The sequence below is a fragment of the Chrysemys picta genome, chromosome 6, assembly GCF_011386835.1.
Source record: "Chrysemys picta bellii isolate R12L10 chromosome 6, ASM1138683v2, whole genome shotgun sequence".
Taxonomy (NCBI): domain Eukaryota; kingdom Metazoa; phylum Chordata; order Testudines; family Emydidae; genus Chrysemys; species Chrysemys picta.
Window position 1 is genome coordinate 2,171,880 of NC_088796.1, and position 19,271 is coordinate 2,191,150.

At 48.8% G+C, this 19,271-nt stretch overlaps 1 protein-coding gene across 12 annotated transcripts in view; it reads right to left on the bottom strand.

Moving 5' to 3' along the window:
- UNC13B (unc-13 homolog B) overlaps positions 1-19,271 on the bottom strand; it is a 378,814-nt gene that overhangs the window by 18,814 nt on the left and 340,729 nt on the right. For 10 of the 12 annotated variants that reach the window (XM_065598630.1, XM_065598632.1, XM_065598633.1 and 7 more), the window contains 2 exons: positions 15,234-15,357; positions 5,241-5,297 (listed from right to left, as the gene is read on the bottom strand). In XM_065598630.1, coding sequence (XP_065454702.1) covers positions 5,241-5,297; positions 15,234-15,357 — 181 coding nt within the window. Of the gene's footprint in view, positions 1-5,240; positions 5,298-5,326; positions 6,426-15,233; positions 15,358-19,271 lie in introns of those variants that run through there. The other 2 variants (XM_065598629.1, XM_065598628.1) reach the window with 2 other exon arrangements.

Here is a 19,271-nt window from a genome sequence, read left to right on the forward strand (position 1 = left end):
GGGGGGTGGGGGGAAGTGTACAGATCAGAGACTGAAACTGATGCTCCATCCTCGGGCGCATCTTCAAAAGTTTAGCTTTGGGCCAGGGGGCTGTTTGGCCAAACCCTGGCCTTGGCCTGAGGAGGACTGTGGCGGGTACCTCCTATTATTTCTGCCCCGACTCCTTGACAAGTCTTGCCTAGGAAGCCCAGAGTAGAAGCGGAATGGGGGCTGAGGCTTGAAAGGCTTTCTTTGAGGTGCAGGGGTATGGATCCCCAAAGACTACAAAGTTGCCCGCGAGTCCTTAAGGCTGTGCAGGCGAGAATTTATAGTTTGGGCAAACAAGCCCACAGTCAAAGGGTAGGTCCTGAATCGTGTTCTGGACCTCCGGTGGCATTCCCGACACCTGGAGCCACGCACTGCGCCTCATTGTAATGGTGGTGGCCATGGTCTGAGCCGCCGAGTCCGCCGCATCTAACGCAGCCTGTAGGGAGGTTCTGGAGACCACCCTACTCTCCTCAAGGAGTGTGCTAAACTCCTTGCGCGAGTCAGCCAAGAGCAACACCTGGAACTTTGCCAATGAGCTCCACGAGTTGAAAGCCATAGTGGTTGAGTACCGCTTGCTGGTTGGCCATTCGAAGCTGGAGCCCCCCAGTCAAGTAGACCTTCCGGCCGAAAAGGTCCAGCTTCTTAGCGTCCCGTGACTCAGGCGCAGGACCCGGCTGTCCTTGCCTCTCTCTGTGATTTGCCACATTGACCACCAGAGTCCCTGGTTGGGGATGGGTGAAAAGGTGTTCGTACCCTTTCTGCGGCACAAAATAGCGTCTTTCGACCCCTTTAGCGGTGGGTGGTATAGAGGCCGGGGTCTGCCAGAGCACCTTAGTGGTGTTTTGGATAGTTCTTATTAGGGGCAAGGTCACCCTAGAAGGACCCTCCAAGGCAAGGATGTCCACCATCGAGTCAGACTCCTCCATGACCTCCTCTGCCTGGAGATTGAGGTTTGGGGCCACCCTCCTAAGGCGGTCCTGGTGTCCATTGCCGGAAGGGTGGTGGTGGTGCCCGCCATCGCCTCATCTGGTGAGAAGAAGGGGAAGGCCCATGGGACATGATCTTCCTGCCCTTCTGGCTCTCTGGAGGTCGGGTCAGGTGCCTCGGAGCCTCCTGTGACTGGAGATGGCTCTAGTGTCACTGATGGCACTGGTTCGGGTGCTGCGCCTGAACGTGACAGCCCAGAGTCCCTGTCATGTGTGGAGTCCTCAGGAGCCCTGGGGGTGTGTCGAGCCAGCGACGTTGCTGAGTGGGGGGCATGGGGTGCAGATGCCACTGATGCCAGCCTGGAGCCCTGAGCCTGATGGTAGGCCCAAGGAGTCCAAAAAGGCCATTGGACTGGGCCCTGCCAGGCGACTGCCGGTGCCGATGATTCCACCCATGCAGTGCTGTGACCGGGAGCAGTAGTGGCTGCGATAAGATACAGAAGACTCGGTATCGGACCTGGAAGAGTAGTCTGTGCCCGACCAGTACCGGGGAGATGGTGAGCGGCAGTGCAACCATCAGTGCCGCAAAGGGTGCTGGAGCCACATGCGGTGCTGGGATAGATGCTGCAGCCGGTTCTGTCACCGGTGCCTGGGCTTGTGGTGCCGGGGCCCGTGCCATCATGGCAATGAGGTCCCATGCTGCCTCATAGGTATCCAGTGTGGCGGGAAGGTCGAGCTCTTCCTCCAGATCTTCCCGAGTCAGGGCGTCTACCAGCACTGGACTTGATGGGCCTCCTGTTGGGGCCAGAGTCAATGGTGCTGGGTCTTGAGGCCCAGACCATGGGTGTCCCACAGGAGGACGCACCCTGCTGGAATCCCCTCACGGCTTCTTGACAGGGGAACGAGTCCTGTCTGCCTTCTTTTTCTTATGCGGTGCCGCCTGATAGCAGTAGCCTTACGACTCAGGAGGCGGTGCAGGTGCTCCTTGGAGGAGTCCTTCCTCAGTGCCGGAACATCCCGGACCGAGGCCGGGGCGCTTTGCACCGATGATGCCGGTGCCCCTTCTGGTGCCGGCTGTGGGCAGAGGGCCAACTCCATCAGGAGGAGCTTCAAACAACAGTCCTGGATCTAAAGCTCCTGCAAATTGGGTACTTATCTGTCTGATGGCCCTCTCCTGAACACTTGAGACAAGCAGTGTGCGGCTCGCCTGTGGGCATAGGTTTCACACACCTCTCGCATACCTTAAACCCCTGCGACCGAGGCATGCCCCAGTGCCTGGGGAAACTAGGGCGGGGGGAAGCCCCCCAAAGTAAGTTCAACTATCTACAAACTAGTATATAACGAACTAACGACTATGTACAACGAAGAAAAGGGAACCACTAGGTAGGCACTTGTGAATGCAAGAGACTGAGCTGCTCCATGCCTAGTTGGCAGCCGGTATCACGTGGAGTGTCCCGGGCGTCGGTCCTGGGGCCAGTTTTGTTCGATATCTTCATTAATGATCTGGAGGATGGCGTGGACTGCACCCTCAGCAAGTTCGTGGATGACATTAAACTGGGGGAGGGGGGGTGGGGGAAGAGGTAGATACCCTGGAGGGTAGGGATAGGATACAGAGGGACCTAGACAAATTGGAGGATTGGGCCAAAAGAAATCTGATGAGATTCAACAAGGACAAGTGCAGAGTCCTGCACTTAGGATGGAAGAACCCCATGCACTGTTACAGATTAGGGACCAAGTGGCTAAGCAGCAGTTCTGCAGAAAAGGACCTGGGGATTACAGTGGACGAGAAGCTGGATAGGAGTCAGCAGTGTGCCCTTGTTGCCAAGAAGGTCAACGGCATATTGGGCTGCTTTAGTAGGAGCATTGCCAGCAGATCGTGGGAAGTGATTATTCTCCTGTATTTGGCACTGGTGAGGCCACATCTGGAGTACTGTGTCCAGTTTTGGGTCCCCCACTACAAAAGGCATGTTGACAAACTGGAAAGAGGCCAGCGGAGGGCAACAAAAATGATCATGGGTCTGGGGCACATGACTTATGAGGAGAGGCTGAGGGAACTGGGGTTATTTAGTCTGCAGAAGAGAAGAGTGAGGGGGGATTTGATAGCAGCCCTCAATTACCTGAAGGGGGGGTTCCAAAGAGGATGGAGCTCGGCTGTTCTCAGTGGTGGCAGATGACAGAACAAGGAGTAATGGTCTCAAGTTGCAGTGCGGGAGGTCTAGGCTGGATATTAGGAAAAACTTTTTCACTAGGAGGGTGGTGACGCACTGGAATGCGTTACCTAGGAAGGTGGTGGAATCTCCATCCTTAGAGATTTTTAAGGCCTGGCTTGACAAAGCCCTGGTGGGATGATTTAGTTGGGGATTGGTTCTGCTTTGAGCAGAGGGTTGGACTAGATGACCTACTGAGGTCTCTGCCAACCCTGATATTCTATGATTCTATGCTCCAATGACCGTCACTGGCGGCACGAAGGAACTGAGCAGGCGGTGGGTCGGCAGGGACCTATATACACCACCATAAAGGTGCCACTCCAGGGGTCTCCACAGCCGACCCGACAGGGGAAAAATCTTCCGACGATCGTGCACGCGGCGCGCACACACTCCTATTGAAATGCACATGAGCAATCACTCAAAGAGCAACTAATGCCTCTGGGACAGATACAGACGAGTGCACGTACACTTTCGTGTGCAGCTAACATGCACATAACTGAACTTCAGTAGACGTCTCCCCTGTCATCCTGGACTTGTGTGTGCACAGAAGTCCGTGGGCGTGCAAATCAGGGGCTGCACAGGAACACTGAATGTGCATCTATGCAAATGAGGCATGTGCAAGTCTGAAAACGAAGTCCTTTGTACAAAAAAAAATTCCATTTCACTGAACTTACATCCAACAGATTTACAGGCAATAGCAGTTAGCAGAATGCTTGTGTCATTTCAGATTTATGTTCACAGCAGCTTTCTGAATGGCAAAGGCCCTCCATGTGACCCAGCGACTTGAGAAGACAAGGAGGACTGTCCCCCATCCTCTTGAAGCCTTTGGCCAGCTGGCTGCCCCAAGCTCAGTTGCTGCCCCTCTGCTGAGCTACCGCTGAAATCTGCAACCATGGGTACTAGGATGAAAGGAGGCAGACAGCTTAGATGCCTCACAGCTGCAGGCAAAGTAGCACAGCACAGCCCCCAGCACAGGAATCTGAGCTTTGAGTTCTGCCACAGAGGAGCCCGAGGGGCTCCTGAAAAACCTGGGTGCCTCAAGGAAAGAGATAAGAGTCCCGAGATGCAGGGTAGACACTGATGGAGAAGAAAAAAAAACAGATGCAGTCGCAGTCCATTAGCATCTTGTGTCAATAAGTATAACAAACGTGATACATGCACAAGGCAACTGAATTTTAATGGCAGGGAAACAATGTTAACGGAACATATTTAAAAGACATTGATTCAGTCAGAAAAATGCTCGTTGCATTGGAAAGCGCTCTGGAATTAGCATCTTGTACCAAGTTCAGCTTCCTGCCAATCCTCCCTGCTACACAATTGATCATTTCGTGTGTTGCGATTCCTCATTTGCAGCTTCTCTTGCACACGAGCTTTTCTGTAGCAAGGTTAAATCATACTCAGAAGGGCCTGACCGGTATAAAGCATCTCCATCTCTCTATTTGCATATCATTCTTGTTGTGACCCCTGGAGCAATGCGTGATTGGCTCACCATCAGGCAGCGTGCACTTAGTGACACTCATGTCAGCTACGGTGCCGTCAAAGCACATCAGATCAGCCTGCATGCTAAATGCCAACTTCCAGCAACAGAGAGCCCACGCAGTCAGAATGTCTGGGCACAGTTCAGCTCTGCTCTAAGAAGTGACAGTTATTTTCATATCAATGAGTCCAATTCAGAAACGATTCCTTCGTCACTAGCTAATGCAGCCTACATTCCCATTGATATTCATTTATTACAAGTGTTCATTACTATTTATAAAAGAGCTCAAAGCGAAAACTTGGCATTTTCTATTGCACAAGTACATGTAGAGGAATTGGATGGATTCTCAGTGTTTTTTCTTTTTCCTTTTAAAATAAATTACCGATTGTTCACTTGTTATACTGAACATGCAAATAATTAAATCTATTGTAAATGTAAAGCCATGCAGTAAATCTAAGCGTAGCACTCATGTTAGTAGCATGTACTCTAAGGGGCACATTGCCAGTCACAGACAGGGGGAGACACAGAACACATGCTATGCACTACTGCACTTTCATGTTTGTATACAAGGACATAAATGCAAGCCACACACAACACCAGTACCTTCAACTTTGACAAGTGTCCCAGTTCCTTAGCAGCACTGAAAATCAACTGCGTACCCTATGATTGCAAGAAGTTAAAGTGGAAGAAAGGAGAGAAAGATTAGAAATCAATTTTTGAGCAAGTAAAGGAAAAAGGTGCAAATCAAGCTGGTCCAGTGATCTTGACATAACCAACCCAGGGCCAGACATGCTAGTGTTGTTTTCCTCCATTTCCAAGGAACACATTTGTTAGCTAGAGTAAAGAGCAGCCTTCCTGTGGACAGCCACATACAGCGCTCCCGCAGGCTGCGGTACACTGCTAGTTCTCACGTGCAGAAACCACCTATTTAAACCAATGACACATCCAGCTGGATTACACACAAACAGACAGTGAATACATTGTATTACCCTCGACTGGAAGCTCTATTATAGCCAGACCTACGGATCTGGGAGTACAAAGCTTTTATGGAGTTGACTAGAAACTAAGCGCAGATCACATTGTTAGTTAGAACTTTCGTGTAGACATGCAGCACAGTGGGGGTAAGCACATGTTAGCCCCCCAATTTGATTGGTTTGGTTTTTAGTGTATTATCTCAGGCAGAAGACAGGCAGGCCCAGTCTAGTGGAATACTCTAAAAATTCCTTATTCACAAACATGAACAGATCGGCACCTAGACATCCCCTGTTCCCTCACCATGGTTTACTTGTGTCCTGTGAACAATGACACAATGAGGAAGGAAGCTGGAGCCCTGGTGCTGGGAAATGTGACTTGAAGCCAGATACATTGCAGCATAATGAATGCTGATCCTTTTCCTCTGCCGTAGCATCTTTCCACCCTTCTCTAATGCACCTATCACCCGGATACTGGAGTCCTATACAAAATGAGCAAGGCTACAAGCAACCAGACAGTTATTGCCACCCATTGCTCCTAAAATCCTTTATGGGATGTGCTTGAAATTATTTTCTTCCTCTCCCTGTGTTTTCGCCTCCTCCCTGGACAAAGGGCCTGAGGAATCCAACCTGCTCTCGCGCTAGTTGTGAATTCCCTCCGCTCTCCGTTGCACGCTCTTCCACTCTGGCAGGCGCTGTCGGGAGGAGGCTGTAAATGTCCAGGCTTCTCCAGTTGAATTTCCCCCTTTCTTGCTCAGTGAGGCCTGAACTGTGCTGGGAGGATCGTCCCCTGGAATGGGGAACTGGACCCTAGTCCCTGCAGGCCAGTAAATGATAATTAGGGCACCACTGTTTAATTTTGTTTCAGTTACTTTTCCGAATGAACACCATCCACCAGTTCAAAAGGAAGTCCAGTGAAGCTAGCCCTGTCCTTGGGATTGTTGGTGTACTCGGTAATTTCTACAAGTCCCATATGTTTCCAAATAGCTCTAATGAGCCCCTCATGCTGTACATTATTTTCCTTCACCACCTCCCCTCCCTACCCCTTTACCCACTAGTCTTCCTTACTTCAGTAATCCCTTCGCTCTCATCCTTCCACCCGGAGAGCCACCAAACCAAACAATCCCAGTGCTAAGAGTCTGGAGGAAGAGTTTGGCTAGTGTAGTTGAGCAAAAAGAAGGATGAGAGGGAAACTGATTGCACTGTATAAATACATCCGGGTGCGGGTAAGGGGTAAAAACACCAAGGAGAGCAAACCTATTGAAGCTGAAGGAAAGTCTTGGCACAGGAATAAATGAGGATAAACTGGCCATGAACAAATTCAGGCTGGAAATTCGGATGATGTTTCTAACCGTCAGAGGAGGGAGGCTCTGGAGCAGCCTCCCAAAGGGGTCAGTGGGGCAAACAACTTAACTAGTTTTGAGAGAAAACTGGAGAAATTTATGAGTGATTGTGGGATGGGGTTGCTTGTGATGCCAGAAGCTGGGAATGGGCAACAGGGGAAGGATCATTTGATGATTCCCTGTTCTGTTCACTCCCTCTGGGGCACCTGGCATTGGCCACTGTCGGCAGACAGGATACTGGGCTAGATGGACCTTTGGTCTGACCCAGTATGGCCATTCTTATGTTGGTAGGGGGCAGGGCTTGGCAGCCCGGGGGGCGCCTTCTGGTTTATGGCTTATGTTCTGAAGCTCATGCTTCAGGGCTCCAGCTGGTCACCTGCAGGGGTCAGGAAGGGATCCCTGTCCCCCAGGTACTCTGGTGGTATGTGCTTTGTTTTCTCTCTCTGAAGCATCAGGGATGGCCACAGCTGGAGATGGGACATTGGATGGGGAGTGTCAGGGATCTGAGGTGGCACTGAGCATTCTCTCTCTCAGATGCTTGGCTGGTTCTTGCTCATGTGCTATGGGTCTGACTGATCACAATATGTGGGGTCAGGAAGGAATTTTCCCTCAGGTCAGACTGGCAGTGACCTGTGGTTTTTTTTAAACCTTCTTCTGCCATGTGGGGGTGCAGGTCACTAGCCGGAATTATTTGGGTACATCTCACTTCAATGTTTCTCTGCCATTGTGGGGCCTTTGGCGCGGGTGTATCTCAATCTCTCCCATTCTCTGCCTGTGGCACATCATAGCCTAGTCTCCTGTGGGCTGTGATATTTGGATCTAATTCTGATGGTTGGGTTTAGCATGTGGGTGGTGCTGGTGGCCTGTGAAATACAGGTAGTCAGACTGGATGATCTGGTGGTCCCTTCCGGCCTTAAACTCTATGACTCTGTCAGAGACACTGCATGTCTGCTGCCACCCTGATCACTTGGCTTGTCTCTTATATTCCTTCCCCCCGCCATTTAACTCTGTATTTTGTAAGCTGTCTCTGAAGTAGAGGGGTCTGGGTGCTGGAGGAGTGAAGCTTGGTGAGGTGGGGGGGTCTAGGTGCAGCTAGTTGGGGGTCAGGGGTATGGGGGTCTGAATGTGGGGGTGGGACTCATCAGGGTGGGGGTTTGAGTGCAGGGAGCTCAGTGGGGGGTGGTCTGGGTGCAGGGGTGGGAGTCCCGAGGCACAGTGTCTGGGTGCAGGGGGGCTCCAGATTCAGGGATTGAGGTTCAGTGGGCTAGGGTTCAGATATGGAGGACTAGGGCGGTTCTGGATGTGGGGTGAGGCTTGGTGGGGGTGTCTGGGTATGAGAAGTCCAGATGCACGGGGGTTGGGCAGATGGGGGAGCAGCTCCCCATACAGTGACCCCTCCCCTGCAGCTGAGGAGCGATGGGGGCAGGAAGCAGGGGAGGCAGCTGCACTTCCTGCAGCTGGGGGAGGTTTCTGGGGGTGAGTCTGACAGCCCCAGCCACTCCTTGCAGGGGAAGAGGAAGTCCTGTCCTCTCCTGCCTCCAGCCCAGCCAGGACTAGCAGCTGATCCCAGATCAGGGTAGGAGCTACTAGCTGGGGTGTTCCTAGCCCTGCGGTGATTTACCTCTCCGCCAGCTGCTCTGGGCGCCTGAAACAATATACCTGCGCAGCTAGGGAGTGGTGCGTAACTGCTCTTGCAGCTTCCCTTTGCTTCCCTGTCAAAGTCTTTTTTCTGCGGGGAAGCAAAGGAATCTGCAGGGGACATGAATTCTGTGCATGCGCAGTGGCGCAGAATTACCCCAGGAGTAAGAAAGGTATATCCTAGTAGCTTTTACAAGGTGCTGCTAACTAATCACACTACTGCAATACCTGACCGATGTGTGTGACTGCACTTAGGGCTTTTGATCAGCATTTATAGTCAAATGGTAAATGCTGTATGATTTCTGGAGTTCATTTTTACTTCCAAGAGGTTCTTAAGGTTTCAGCACGTGCTGAGCTAAGCAGAAGAGCACACACTTCTTCTAAATCAAGTTACAAGACATTTCAAATGAGCAGCCCCAAAATGCTATTTAAATATTAATATTTCACAGTTCAGTTCTGTCATTCCTCTTTGGAATTTTTCAATACGAGTTTGAACAACAACATTAGCCAGCCAAGGCACGTAGCATTCCTGCTGCAGGCTCCTAAGTAGGCCAGGTCTGAAACACTGAGCAATACCCAGTGACTCAGAATGCTTCATGGAACAAAGCTGCTCAGATAAGTAGTCTCCAATTTTTCTTTCCCAGTAGGCACTATCCCTGCCAATCAATGCCAATCACTGTCAGCGTATGTTTGCAAACAGAAGTTATTCCGTTATTACAATGAGTTTCTCATCAAAGTTGGGATTGCCCAAATGAAATAACATGGACAGCTCTGTCATCAGGCAAAGACAGCTCTTGTAAACAAGATACTACAGCTCCTCAAAAGGCTGTTTATCCATGCAAGGAAACATCCCACCACAAAACTCTCTTGAGACACCTTGTACCATGTGCAGCACCTTGGGAATGAACCATCCCCGACTGTCACTGCAGAAATTCAGCAGCAATCCCTGGAACCAGCAGAACCTCCACGTTATACGGACATTACTATATTTTAACCCTTTGACGTTGGGTGCTTAGCACAAAAGTATTTCCTGGTGATCCCCAGAACAAAAGTGGTTAAAGCATTATGGAGGAACATGGGGAGAGAGCATGGGCCATCACAGGAAGTACTACCATCTGTCTGGTGACACCCATAGTTCTGAGTGGTGCAGGATGTAAGCAGTTCTAATTTTCCTAGCGCTTTCCAAGGAAATTCACTTGGTCTTCATACCTGCGCCTGTCACAGACATAAGACAGCTGTCATTGGCAGCCTGGGGATAATTCAAATCTCTGTTCATGGTTTGATTGTTTTACAAAAGCCATTCAGGCAGGGTTCTCAGCTGCTGTCCGTCAATGGGCAATGCCGATTTACACACTCTGAAGAGTAAGCTGCCAAAGTTTAACACATCCTGCCACTTGATTTGACATATGTAACAAAACACAGAGACACAATACACAGGTCTGCAGATGGTCACTAACCCCACAGTCTTTCTGTTTGTAAAGTATCAGGGGGTAGCCATGTTAGTCTGTATCTACAAAAACAACAAGGAGTCTGGTGGCACCTTAAAGACTAACAGATTTATTTGGGCATAAGCTTTCGTGGGTAAAAACCTCACTTCTTCGGATGCATAGAGTGAAAGTTACAGAGGCAGGCATTATATACTGACACATGGAGAGCAGGGAGTTACTTCGCAAGTGGAGAACCAGTGTTGACAGGGCCAATTCAATCAGGCCTGTCCTGTAGTAGGTGATTTCTCCTCAGACCCTATGCTACCAGCACTCCCAGCTATCTTCGAGACACCACCGACTTCCTGAGGAAACTACAATGCATTGGTGTTCTTCCTGAAAACACCATCCTGGCCACCATGGACGTAGAAGCTCTTTACACCAATATTCCACATGAGGATGGACTACAAGCTGTCAGGAACAGTATCCCTGATGAGGCCATGGCACACCTGGTGGCTGAGCTTTGTGACTATGTCCTCACCCACAACCACTTCAGATTTGGGAACAACTTATACCTTCAAGTCAGTGGCACTGCTATGGGTACCCGCATGGCTCCACAGTATGCCAACATTTTTTTGGCTGACTTAGAAAAACGCTTCCTCAGCTCTCGCTCCCTAGTACCCCTCCTCTACTTGCGCTACATTGATGACATCTTCATCATATGGACCCATGGAAAGGAGGCCCTTGAAAAATTCCACCTGGACTTCAACAATTTCCACCCCACCATCAACCTCAGCCTGGACCAGTCCACACAAGAGATCCACTTCCTGGACACTACAGTGCAAATAAGTGATGGTCACATAAACACCACCCTATACCGGAAACCTACTGACCACTATATGTACCTACATGCCCCCAGCTTCCATCCAAGATACATCACACGATCCATTGTCTACAGCCAAGCCCTAAGATACAACCGAATTTGCTCCAACCCCTCAGACAGAGACAAACACCTACAAGATCTTTATCAAGCATTCGTAAAACTACAATACCCACCTGGGGAAGTGAGGAAACAGCTTGACAGAGCAAGACGGGTACCCAGAAATCACCTACTACAGGACAGGCCCAATAAGGACAATAACAGAACACCACTGGCCATCACATACAGCCCCCAGCTAAAACCTCTCCAGCATATTATCCACAATCTACAACCTATCCTGGAAAATGATCCCTCACTCTCACAGACCTTGGGAGGCAGGCCAGTCCTCGCTTACAGACAACCCCCCAACCTGAAGCAAATACTCACCAGCAACTACACACCACACCACAGAAACACCAACCCAGGAACCAATCCCTGTGGCAAACCTCGTTGCCTACTCTGTCCCCATATCTACTCTGGCGACACCATCAGAGGACCCAACCACATCAGCCACACCATCAGGGGCTCATTCACCTGCACATCTACTAATGTGATATGTGCCATCATGTGCCAGCAATGCCCCTCTACCATGTACATTGGCCAAACCGGACAGTCCCTCCGCAAAAGAATAAATGGACACAAATCGAACATCAGGAATGGTAACATACAAAAGCCAGTAAGTGAACACTTCAATCTCCCTAGTCATTCTATTACAGATTTAAAAGTCACTATCATTGAACAAAAAAACTTCAGAAACAGACTTCAAAGAGAAACAGCAGAACTAAAATTCATTTGCAAATTCAACACCATTAATCTGGGCTTGAATAGGGACTGGGAGTGGCTGGCTCATTACAAAAGCAGCTTTTCCTCTCCTGGAATTGACACCTCCTCATCTATTATTGGGAGTGGACTACGTCCACCCTGATTGAATTGGCCCTGTCAACACTGGTTCTCCACTTGCGAAGTAACTCCCTGCTCTCCATGTGTCAGTATATAATGCCTGCATCTGTAACTTTCACTCTATGCATCTGAAGAAGTGAGGTTTTTACCCACGAAAGCTTATGCCCAAATAAATCTGTTAGTCTTTAAGGTGCCACCAGACTCCTTGTTGTTTCTGTTTGTAAAGAGCTCGTTAGTACCCAGGTTTATTTCTTTATGTGGCACTAATTCACGAGTGCTTTTGCTTGCATGAAGTACTGCCTTGAGGCACATTTATTCCATTCAGCTGTGTGTTCAGCGCTCAGATCAGACAGCCTTTAGATTTGATTATTGGCATTATTTTGTTTATCTATTTAAGAGGTTTGATCTGACAAGCAGAGCTTCTGTATAGTGCCCATTAAAATAAAAGATTATTTATTCTTCCAAGGTGTTTTTGCTACGTTAAGCGATCACAGGCTAGCTTTTAACCGGGGACAGACAAGGCTTCTCGTATTTGGAAGTGGTTCTCCGAGGACCCTGGCAGTGCGCAGAATCTGACTTTCCAGCAGAGCTCATGAAGAGACGCTGATTTAGCTCAGCCGGCCCGACGCTAAGGTAACCCACCTCCCCGCACACTTGCTACAGGAGCCGACTTGGAATTCCTTGCCCTTGGCTAATGCAACAGAGAGGTTGTATTTATCTCCACGGGCCATAAGGAGTGCTAGCAGCCCCCCCGCCAGAACAGTTTCCCCCCCGCTGACATCCACTTCAGAGGATCTGTTTGCATAACAGGCAGGGTGCTGCTATGCGAGAGGTAAAATCAGCTCTTGACGCTTCGGGCCCATCTATCTACACTGCTCTGCAGTTCGGTCTAGGAGGGGGTGACTTGCAGTTCGGACTGAAGTGCTCTGCTGTAACCCCTCCATGTGGATGCTGTGGGTGTGAATGTAAAGGCCCTGCCTTCGCACAAACGTAGTCCTGTTGGAAGAGGAGTGTAGACGTGCCCTAGAGAGGCTGAATCTTGTGTCTACTCCAGATCACGCACTCGTTTAGGGGAGACAGGTCTCTCTGGGAGCACAGAAGGAAACGCAGTAGGGGTGTGTGTAATTCTGGCCATCAACTGGGTGGGCTGTAGCTGCCCATTGTGTAATGAGAATGATAGCAAATAAGGCAGAGAGATCTGAGGAGCCGTCCGTCCATGTGTGAATCAAGTATCTGGTTACTGACCTGCAGCCTGGGGTGCACTCTACAGGAATGTGCATTAGCTTTGATAATATAATAAAATGGGATGTATTCAGAAGCCCCAAAATATTGAGTTCCAGAGACTTAACCCCATATATCCACTCAGCCGAGAGAGACAGTGTTGTAATTAAATGTTGATCTTTACTTATAATTGGCGAGGTGTGTGAATTGCTCTCTGAATTACTGCAGCTCATGTTGCCATTGATCTTGAAATCCATGGAAATTCAATACCCACAGGCTTATGAGCCAGTGAACTGAGTGTGTTATTAAGACACTTGCTGCTGCCTGCTGTCCTAGAGGTGTGAAAGCAATAGAGGAGTTACAATTCCATTACAACCTACATCTCAGTAGCTGACTAGCTTCTCTTGTCAGAGAGCCACATCCTGCCAACGGGAGAAATCCTGCAGGAGCAGGACAGGACTCTGGCTTCTTTTCGTAGCCTCTCCATTTGGAATGTGTCAGAGAAGGTAACATGAAGCCATATGGAGCATCACCGAATGGCTATTCTGTGGTGACTCCCAGCAGGGTTGCAAGCAGTAGCTATGTATTGCCTTTCAGGGGGAAATGTGGCATCAGGTGCTTTCCTCCCACTCAGAATGGGAACTTCAAAAGGGGCCGGCATCAAAGCCCAAAGCAGCTCCTTCCCCTGGTGCCCTAGGAAAGCTTTTATTTCATCTCGTCAGGTTAGAAGGGGTTGTTAGGATCATAATAAGGCTGCTCTTACATTCAGGCTTCTGCAAATCTACTAACAGATGCTTTCCGCAGCAGCTTAAAAGTAGCCTAGAAAAACACACATGACCCCCCTCCCTTAAAGTTATTTATTGTCTACATTCTAAATCCATCACACAAATGAAACTGATTAAAGAAACACAAACATGGTCACTTAAAACCTGACCGTGGAGCGAAGACTATAGTTTGATGCTCGGATCCCTTGCAATAGTTTCTTGCTTGACAGGTAGGATTCACTGTGTGCAATACAGCTCTGGTGTTTACAATATCCGTAAGGGTGAGACAAGGGCCCTCCCTCTCACAGGACAAATACATTTACAGCAAGATGCAAGTCTCCACCACTTCTTCAGACGCCATGACCTGAACACCTTTCAACACATACCAGAAACCGGTGCCAAGCAAGAAGAGCCACTCAGTACATCAACCCCAGGCCAAGAGCCTGCTTTAATGTGGACACGTAGTAATAGTTCTGGACCATTTCCAAACAATTAGCTTGTAACCCAGGGCCAGGAGTTGACTCTGCCTGTGACTGGACACCATCCTAGGAAGCAACTGGATATCTGGGATTGCAATGTCATCTGCTTCTGTAGTTCACCAGGATTAGGGGACAGGCTAATTTTTCATCATTAACAGGTCACTGCAGTTCATGACACACATTAATCCAGTTGGTCCCTGCAGCTGAACACTTATATAAGTCTACCTTTGAAATCAGGTGTATCCTGGTCATGCTTCAAAGAACTCCCCAGCCTAGGGAGCTGATGATCATTAAGTGAAAGCGTTTCCATGGTTAAGCTAACCTGGTGTAGTCAGCACCAGCAACCGGGTAATTCGGTGCGCACTGCCTTATGAAAAAGATTGCAGACTCCTATTCAACAATTTGGTGCACTTGACAGTCACGCTTTGGACTCCGGCATCTCAGATTCTGAGCTGGGAGAGCTTTCTCTCTGCCTCAAGATCCCATTACCAATAAAGCCATGTCTTTATTTTCTTAGGCCAGGTCTACACTAACCCCCTAATTCGAACTAAGGTACGGAACTTCAGCTACGTGAATAACGTAGCTGAAGTTCGAAGTACCTTAGTTCGAACTTACCTTGGTCCACACTCGGCAGGCAGGCTCCCCCGTCGACTCCGCGGTACTCCTCTCGCCGAGCTGGAGTACCGCAGTCGACGGCGAGCACTTCCGGGTTCGACTTATCGCGTCCAGACTAGACGCGATAAGTCGAACCCAGAAGTTCGATCGCTCGCCGCCGAACTACCGGGTAAGTGTAGCCAAGGCCTTAGATTATGGCCATAGTTTTCCTTTCAATGCTCACCCTTCAGAACAGGCTGGTCTGCAGACTCCACTACCCAGACAGGGTTATACAGCAGAATGAGCATGGTTTCTGCACTGAGTAAAGAAGGTTATGCTTTACCGTGTGGTCTGTGAGTGGAGGCAGCACAATGAGCTTCTCCATGGTATTCATCACCACCCTCCAGAGCTCCTTCAGCACCCGTTTCAGCACGGTCTTTTCACACACCGTGGCAAAGAGAGTCAGGCTGCAGGGAGAGAGCAAGAGCTGATTAAAACAATGCAGTTCCAGCAGTGCAGGCTATAGGAGAAACGGAGTGAAAGTGGGGGTGAGATTTAATGCCTCACCTAACACACAATTTATGTTAATTCTTATCTCACATCTCATAGGAAAGAGCAGCATCCCCTTTGCCTACAGCGCTGCTAAGGAATGTTTTCTGATGCTTTTTCCTTCAGCTTTAGCACTAAGACATTTGCACAAAACAGGATTTTTGTGCCTAAGAATTCAGCCACTGCTATTTAACCCCCCGAGCAACAGAAAGTTTTTATTTGGATGATGGTAGCTTGCAGGGGCCCCAAACAGGATCGGGGCCCCATTGTGCTGGATGCTTACACATAAAACAGAAGAAGCGCCCTGCCCCAAAGGGCTCATCCGTCTAAATAGGGAAAGACCCAGCAGGTGAGTTTACACTAATAGAGGGCCATTATACTCTTCTAGCGTGACCTCCAGCAAACACTCCGCAGAACCTCACGCTGTGATCAAGCCCGTCACTTCTGATTGTGCTAGAGCCTCCCTTGTAGAGACGCATCCAATCTTCAATTTGGTAAAAAATGGAGAGGGAGGGAGATGATGACAAAGGTGATATTAACAGGAACACAAGGGTTTATCTATTGGCTATGAGTAAACTTTATATAAAATGAGTGGATGAGACAGTGTTGTAATTATATTGGTCCCAGGATATGAGAGACACAAGGTGGGCAAGATAATATCTTGTATTGGATCAACTTTTATTGGTGCACGGGACAAGCTTTCAAGCTTCACAGAGCTCTTCTTCAGGTCTGGAGAAGGAAACCAGAGTGTTCAAGTTAAATACAGAGCGGGACAGATTGTTAAGCATAAGAGGTTCACATGTGTTGTAGCATCACTCCATATAAAATGGATACTTACCTGTACTGTAACTTGTTCTTTGAGATGTGGGTGCAGATGTGTATTCCATTCAGGTGTGCAGGCACCCAGCACACCAAAGCCAGAGAATTGTGCTTAGCAGTACTTGTAGGGGTGGCACTCAGACCCTGTGGTCTTAGCCCCTCCCCTGGCTATTCAAGAGTGATGCCACCCAACCCCATCAGTTCCTTCACACCGAAATCCAAGGCTGCAGACTCTATTTAAACAAAGACTGCAGAACAGCCATCCCAAAGTTTGCATCTGGTATAACATCTAGCTAAAGTGCGTACAAAAGACCAAGTAGCAGCCGTACAAATGTTCACTATTGAGATATCACTGAGAAAGGTGATCTTTGTTGCTTGTGGCCTTGTCTAATGGGTCCAGAATGTCTGTGGGGACGACACAGTCTGAACTACCTTTGTGGTTTAGATGACGGGTCAGCCAGTCTCCTCACAGACGATCTCCCAGGTGGATAACTTCCTGTATTACCACAGCTTATGAGGCAGATACTGCGCTATTATCTGAGCTGTTTCTGAGCATTTTCCTTCCTCCTCATTTAGCCATGCACCATCCATGCTGTGAGGTGTAGCTTGCCAAATGCTGGAAGAATAACCTGGGCATGGTGCTGGGTCAGCAGGTCAGGCAGGAGAGAGAGAGAGAGAGAGATTTGGGAGGCCGAGCTAACACACTGAGAAGGCCAGAGAACCAACATTATTTCGCCAGGCCAGTGCAATAAGAATCAGCTTAGTATGGTCCAATGTGAGTTTGAGGATAACCCGAGGAATCCGAGGGAAATGGGCAAGGCATACAACAGGTCTCTTCCCCAGTTCAGACGGAAAGCATCAGTTAGGGACCCTGGACTGAGCCCCGCTTGGGAACAAAACAGACATTTCCTGTTGCCCTTCATTGTAAAAAGGTCAATGGAAGGAATGCCCCATTCTGCCTCACTCTGCTGCTTTTCAGGGACCACTTGTGGTTGACTGAGAATGTCCTGCTGAGATGCTCAGCCAGCCGGTTTTCAGAGCCTGGTAAGTGTGCTGCTGTGGGCACGGTTTCTTCCTGACAAAGCCAGCTGGAGTGGGTTCATCCCTGCTTGTTCACTTAATACACCAGGGTGGTATTGTCTGCAAATGTGTGAACTGCTGCTCCCCAGCTCTCATCTCAAAAGGCCTGATGCACATTGTTTATTGCCCGAAGTTCCAGCATGTTCATATGACTGGAAGCTTTCTGCGCTGACCACAAACTCTGAATCTTTCACTTCCCTAGATGCGCTCCCCAACCTATTGTGGAGACATCGGTGACTATTGTTCTGATTGGTGGAGGATGGGCAAACGGAACCCTCTGGCACATATTGTTCTGTCCACTAATATAGCGAGTCCAGTATCTCTGGGGCTACTCAGATAAGCCTGTCCAATGAACATCAACTGGGGCAATAAACTGACCTCAAGCATGGCAGAAGATGGCAAAGAGACAATCTTACATGCTGCATCATGTAAGTGTGTGTGGCCATATGTCCCAGTAGTCCCAGGCATACGTGGACTGAAGTCAATGGATGCGACTGGAGGTCCAGACAAAGGTGCCGAATTGTCTGGAATCATTAAACTGGGAGAAAGGCCTTTGAATTCATAGAGTATAACAGGGCCCTAATGAACTTGATTTTTTGGGGTTCAATGTTCATTTTTCTTTGTTCAAAATCAACCCTTGACAATCAGAAGGGTCCAGCATGAATTGGACACGACTAAGGACTTGTTCCCTGAATCTGCCGCTCAATAGCCAATTGTCCAAGTATGGGAAGACATGAATTCACCTCCTTCTAGGTAGGCTGCTACCACCATCATGCATTTAATAAAGATGTATGGAGCTGACAACAGGCTACATGTACTAGTAATGCTGCCCAGCAATGAGAAATAAAGAGGGGGGGAGGAGAAGGAGGATCTGGGGAACTACAGGCCAGTCAGCCTCACCTCAGTCCCTGGAAAAATCATGGAGCGGGTCCTCAAGGAATCAATTCTGAAGCACTTAGAGGAAAGTGATCAGGAACAGTCAGCATGGATTCACCAAGGGCAAGTCATGCCTGACTAACCTAAGCGGCTTCTATGACGAAATAACTGGCTCTGTGGATGAGGGGAAAGCAGTGGATGTGTTATTCCTTGACTTTGGCAAAGCTTTTGATACGGTCTTCCACAGTATTCTTGCCGGCAAGTTAAAGAAGTATGGGCTGGATGAATGGACTTAAGGTGGACAGAAAGCTGGCTAGATCGTTGGGCTCAACGGGTAGTGATCAATGGCTCCATGTCTAATTGGCAGCCGGTATCAAGCGGAGTGCCCCAAGGGTCGGTCCTGGGGCTGGTGTTGTTCAATATCTTCATTAATGATCTGGAGGATGGCGTGGATTGCACCCTCAGCAAGTTTGCAGATGACACTAAACTGGGAGGAGTGGTAGATACGCTGGAGGGTAGGGATAGGATACAGAGGGACCTAGACAAATTAGAGGATTGGGCCAAAAAAAATTTGATGAGTGTGAAAGTAGAATGAATTATATTGTAAAAATAGAATGGATTAAAGAAATGCTGTATGTTCCTTTAAGCAGGAATAATGAATGTTGAAATATAGTTGTCAGGAAGAGAAACATTAAGGTATGAAACAATGGGTTCGCTTAAGCTAATGGTGGGACATTAACAGGAGATTGGTAACAGTTAGTAAAGAAAAAGATATGTATGTCTAGCCCCAGGTAAACCTATCAGTTCTGCTTCCTTTTGTTATCTTGTTAAGTTCACGCCCTTTTATCTGTATAAATAAGATAGTTTGAGTCTTGGATGGTGCTCACATTATCTGGGTTTATTAGCAGAGCGCTTTACTAATAAACAGAGTGGTCTGACAAATTGGGAGTCCTGAATCTGACTTTGACATGAGGTTCAACAAGGAGAAGTGCAGAGTCCTGCACTTACGACGGAAGACTCCCATGTACTGCTACAGACTAGGGACCGAATGGCTAGG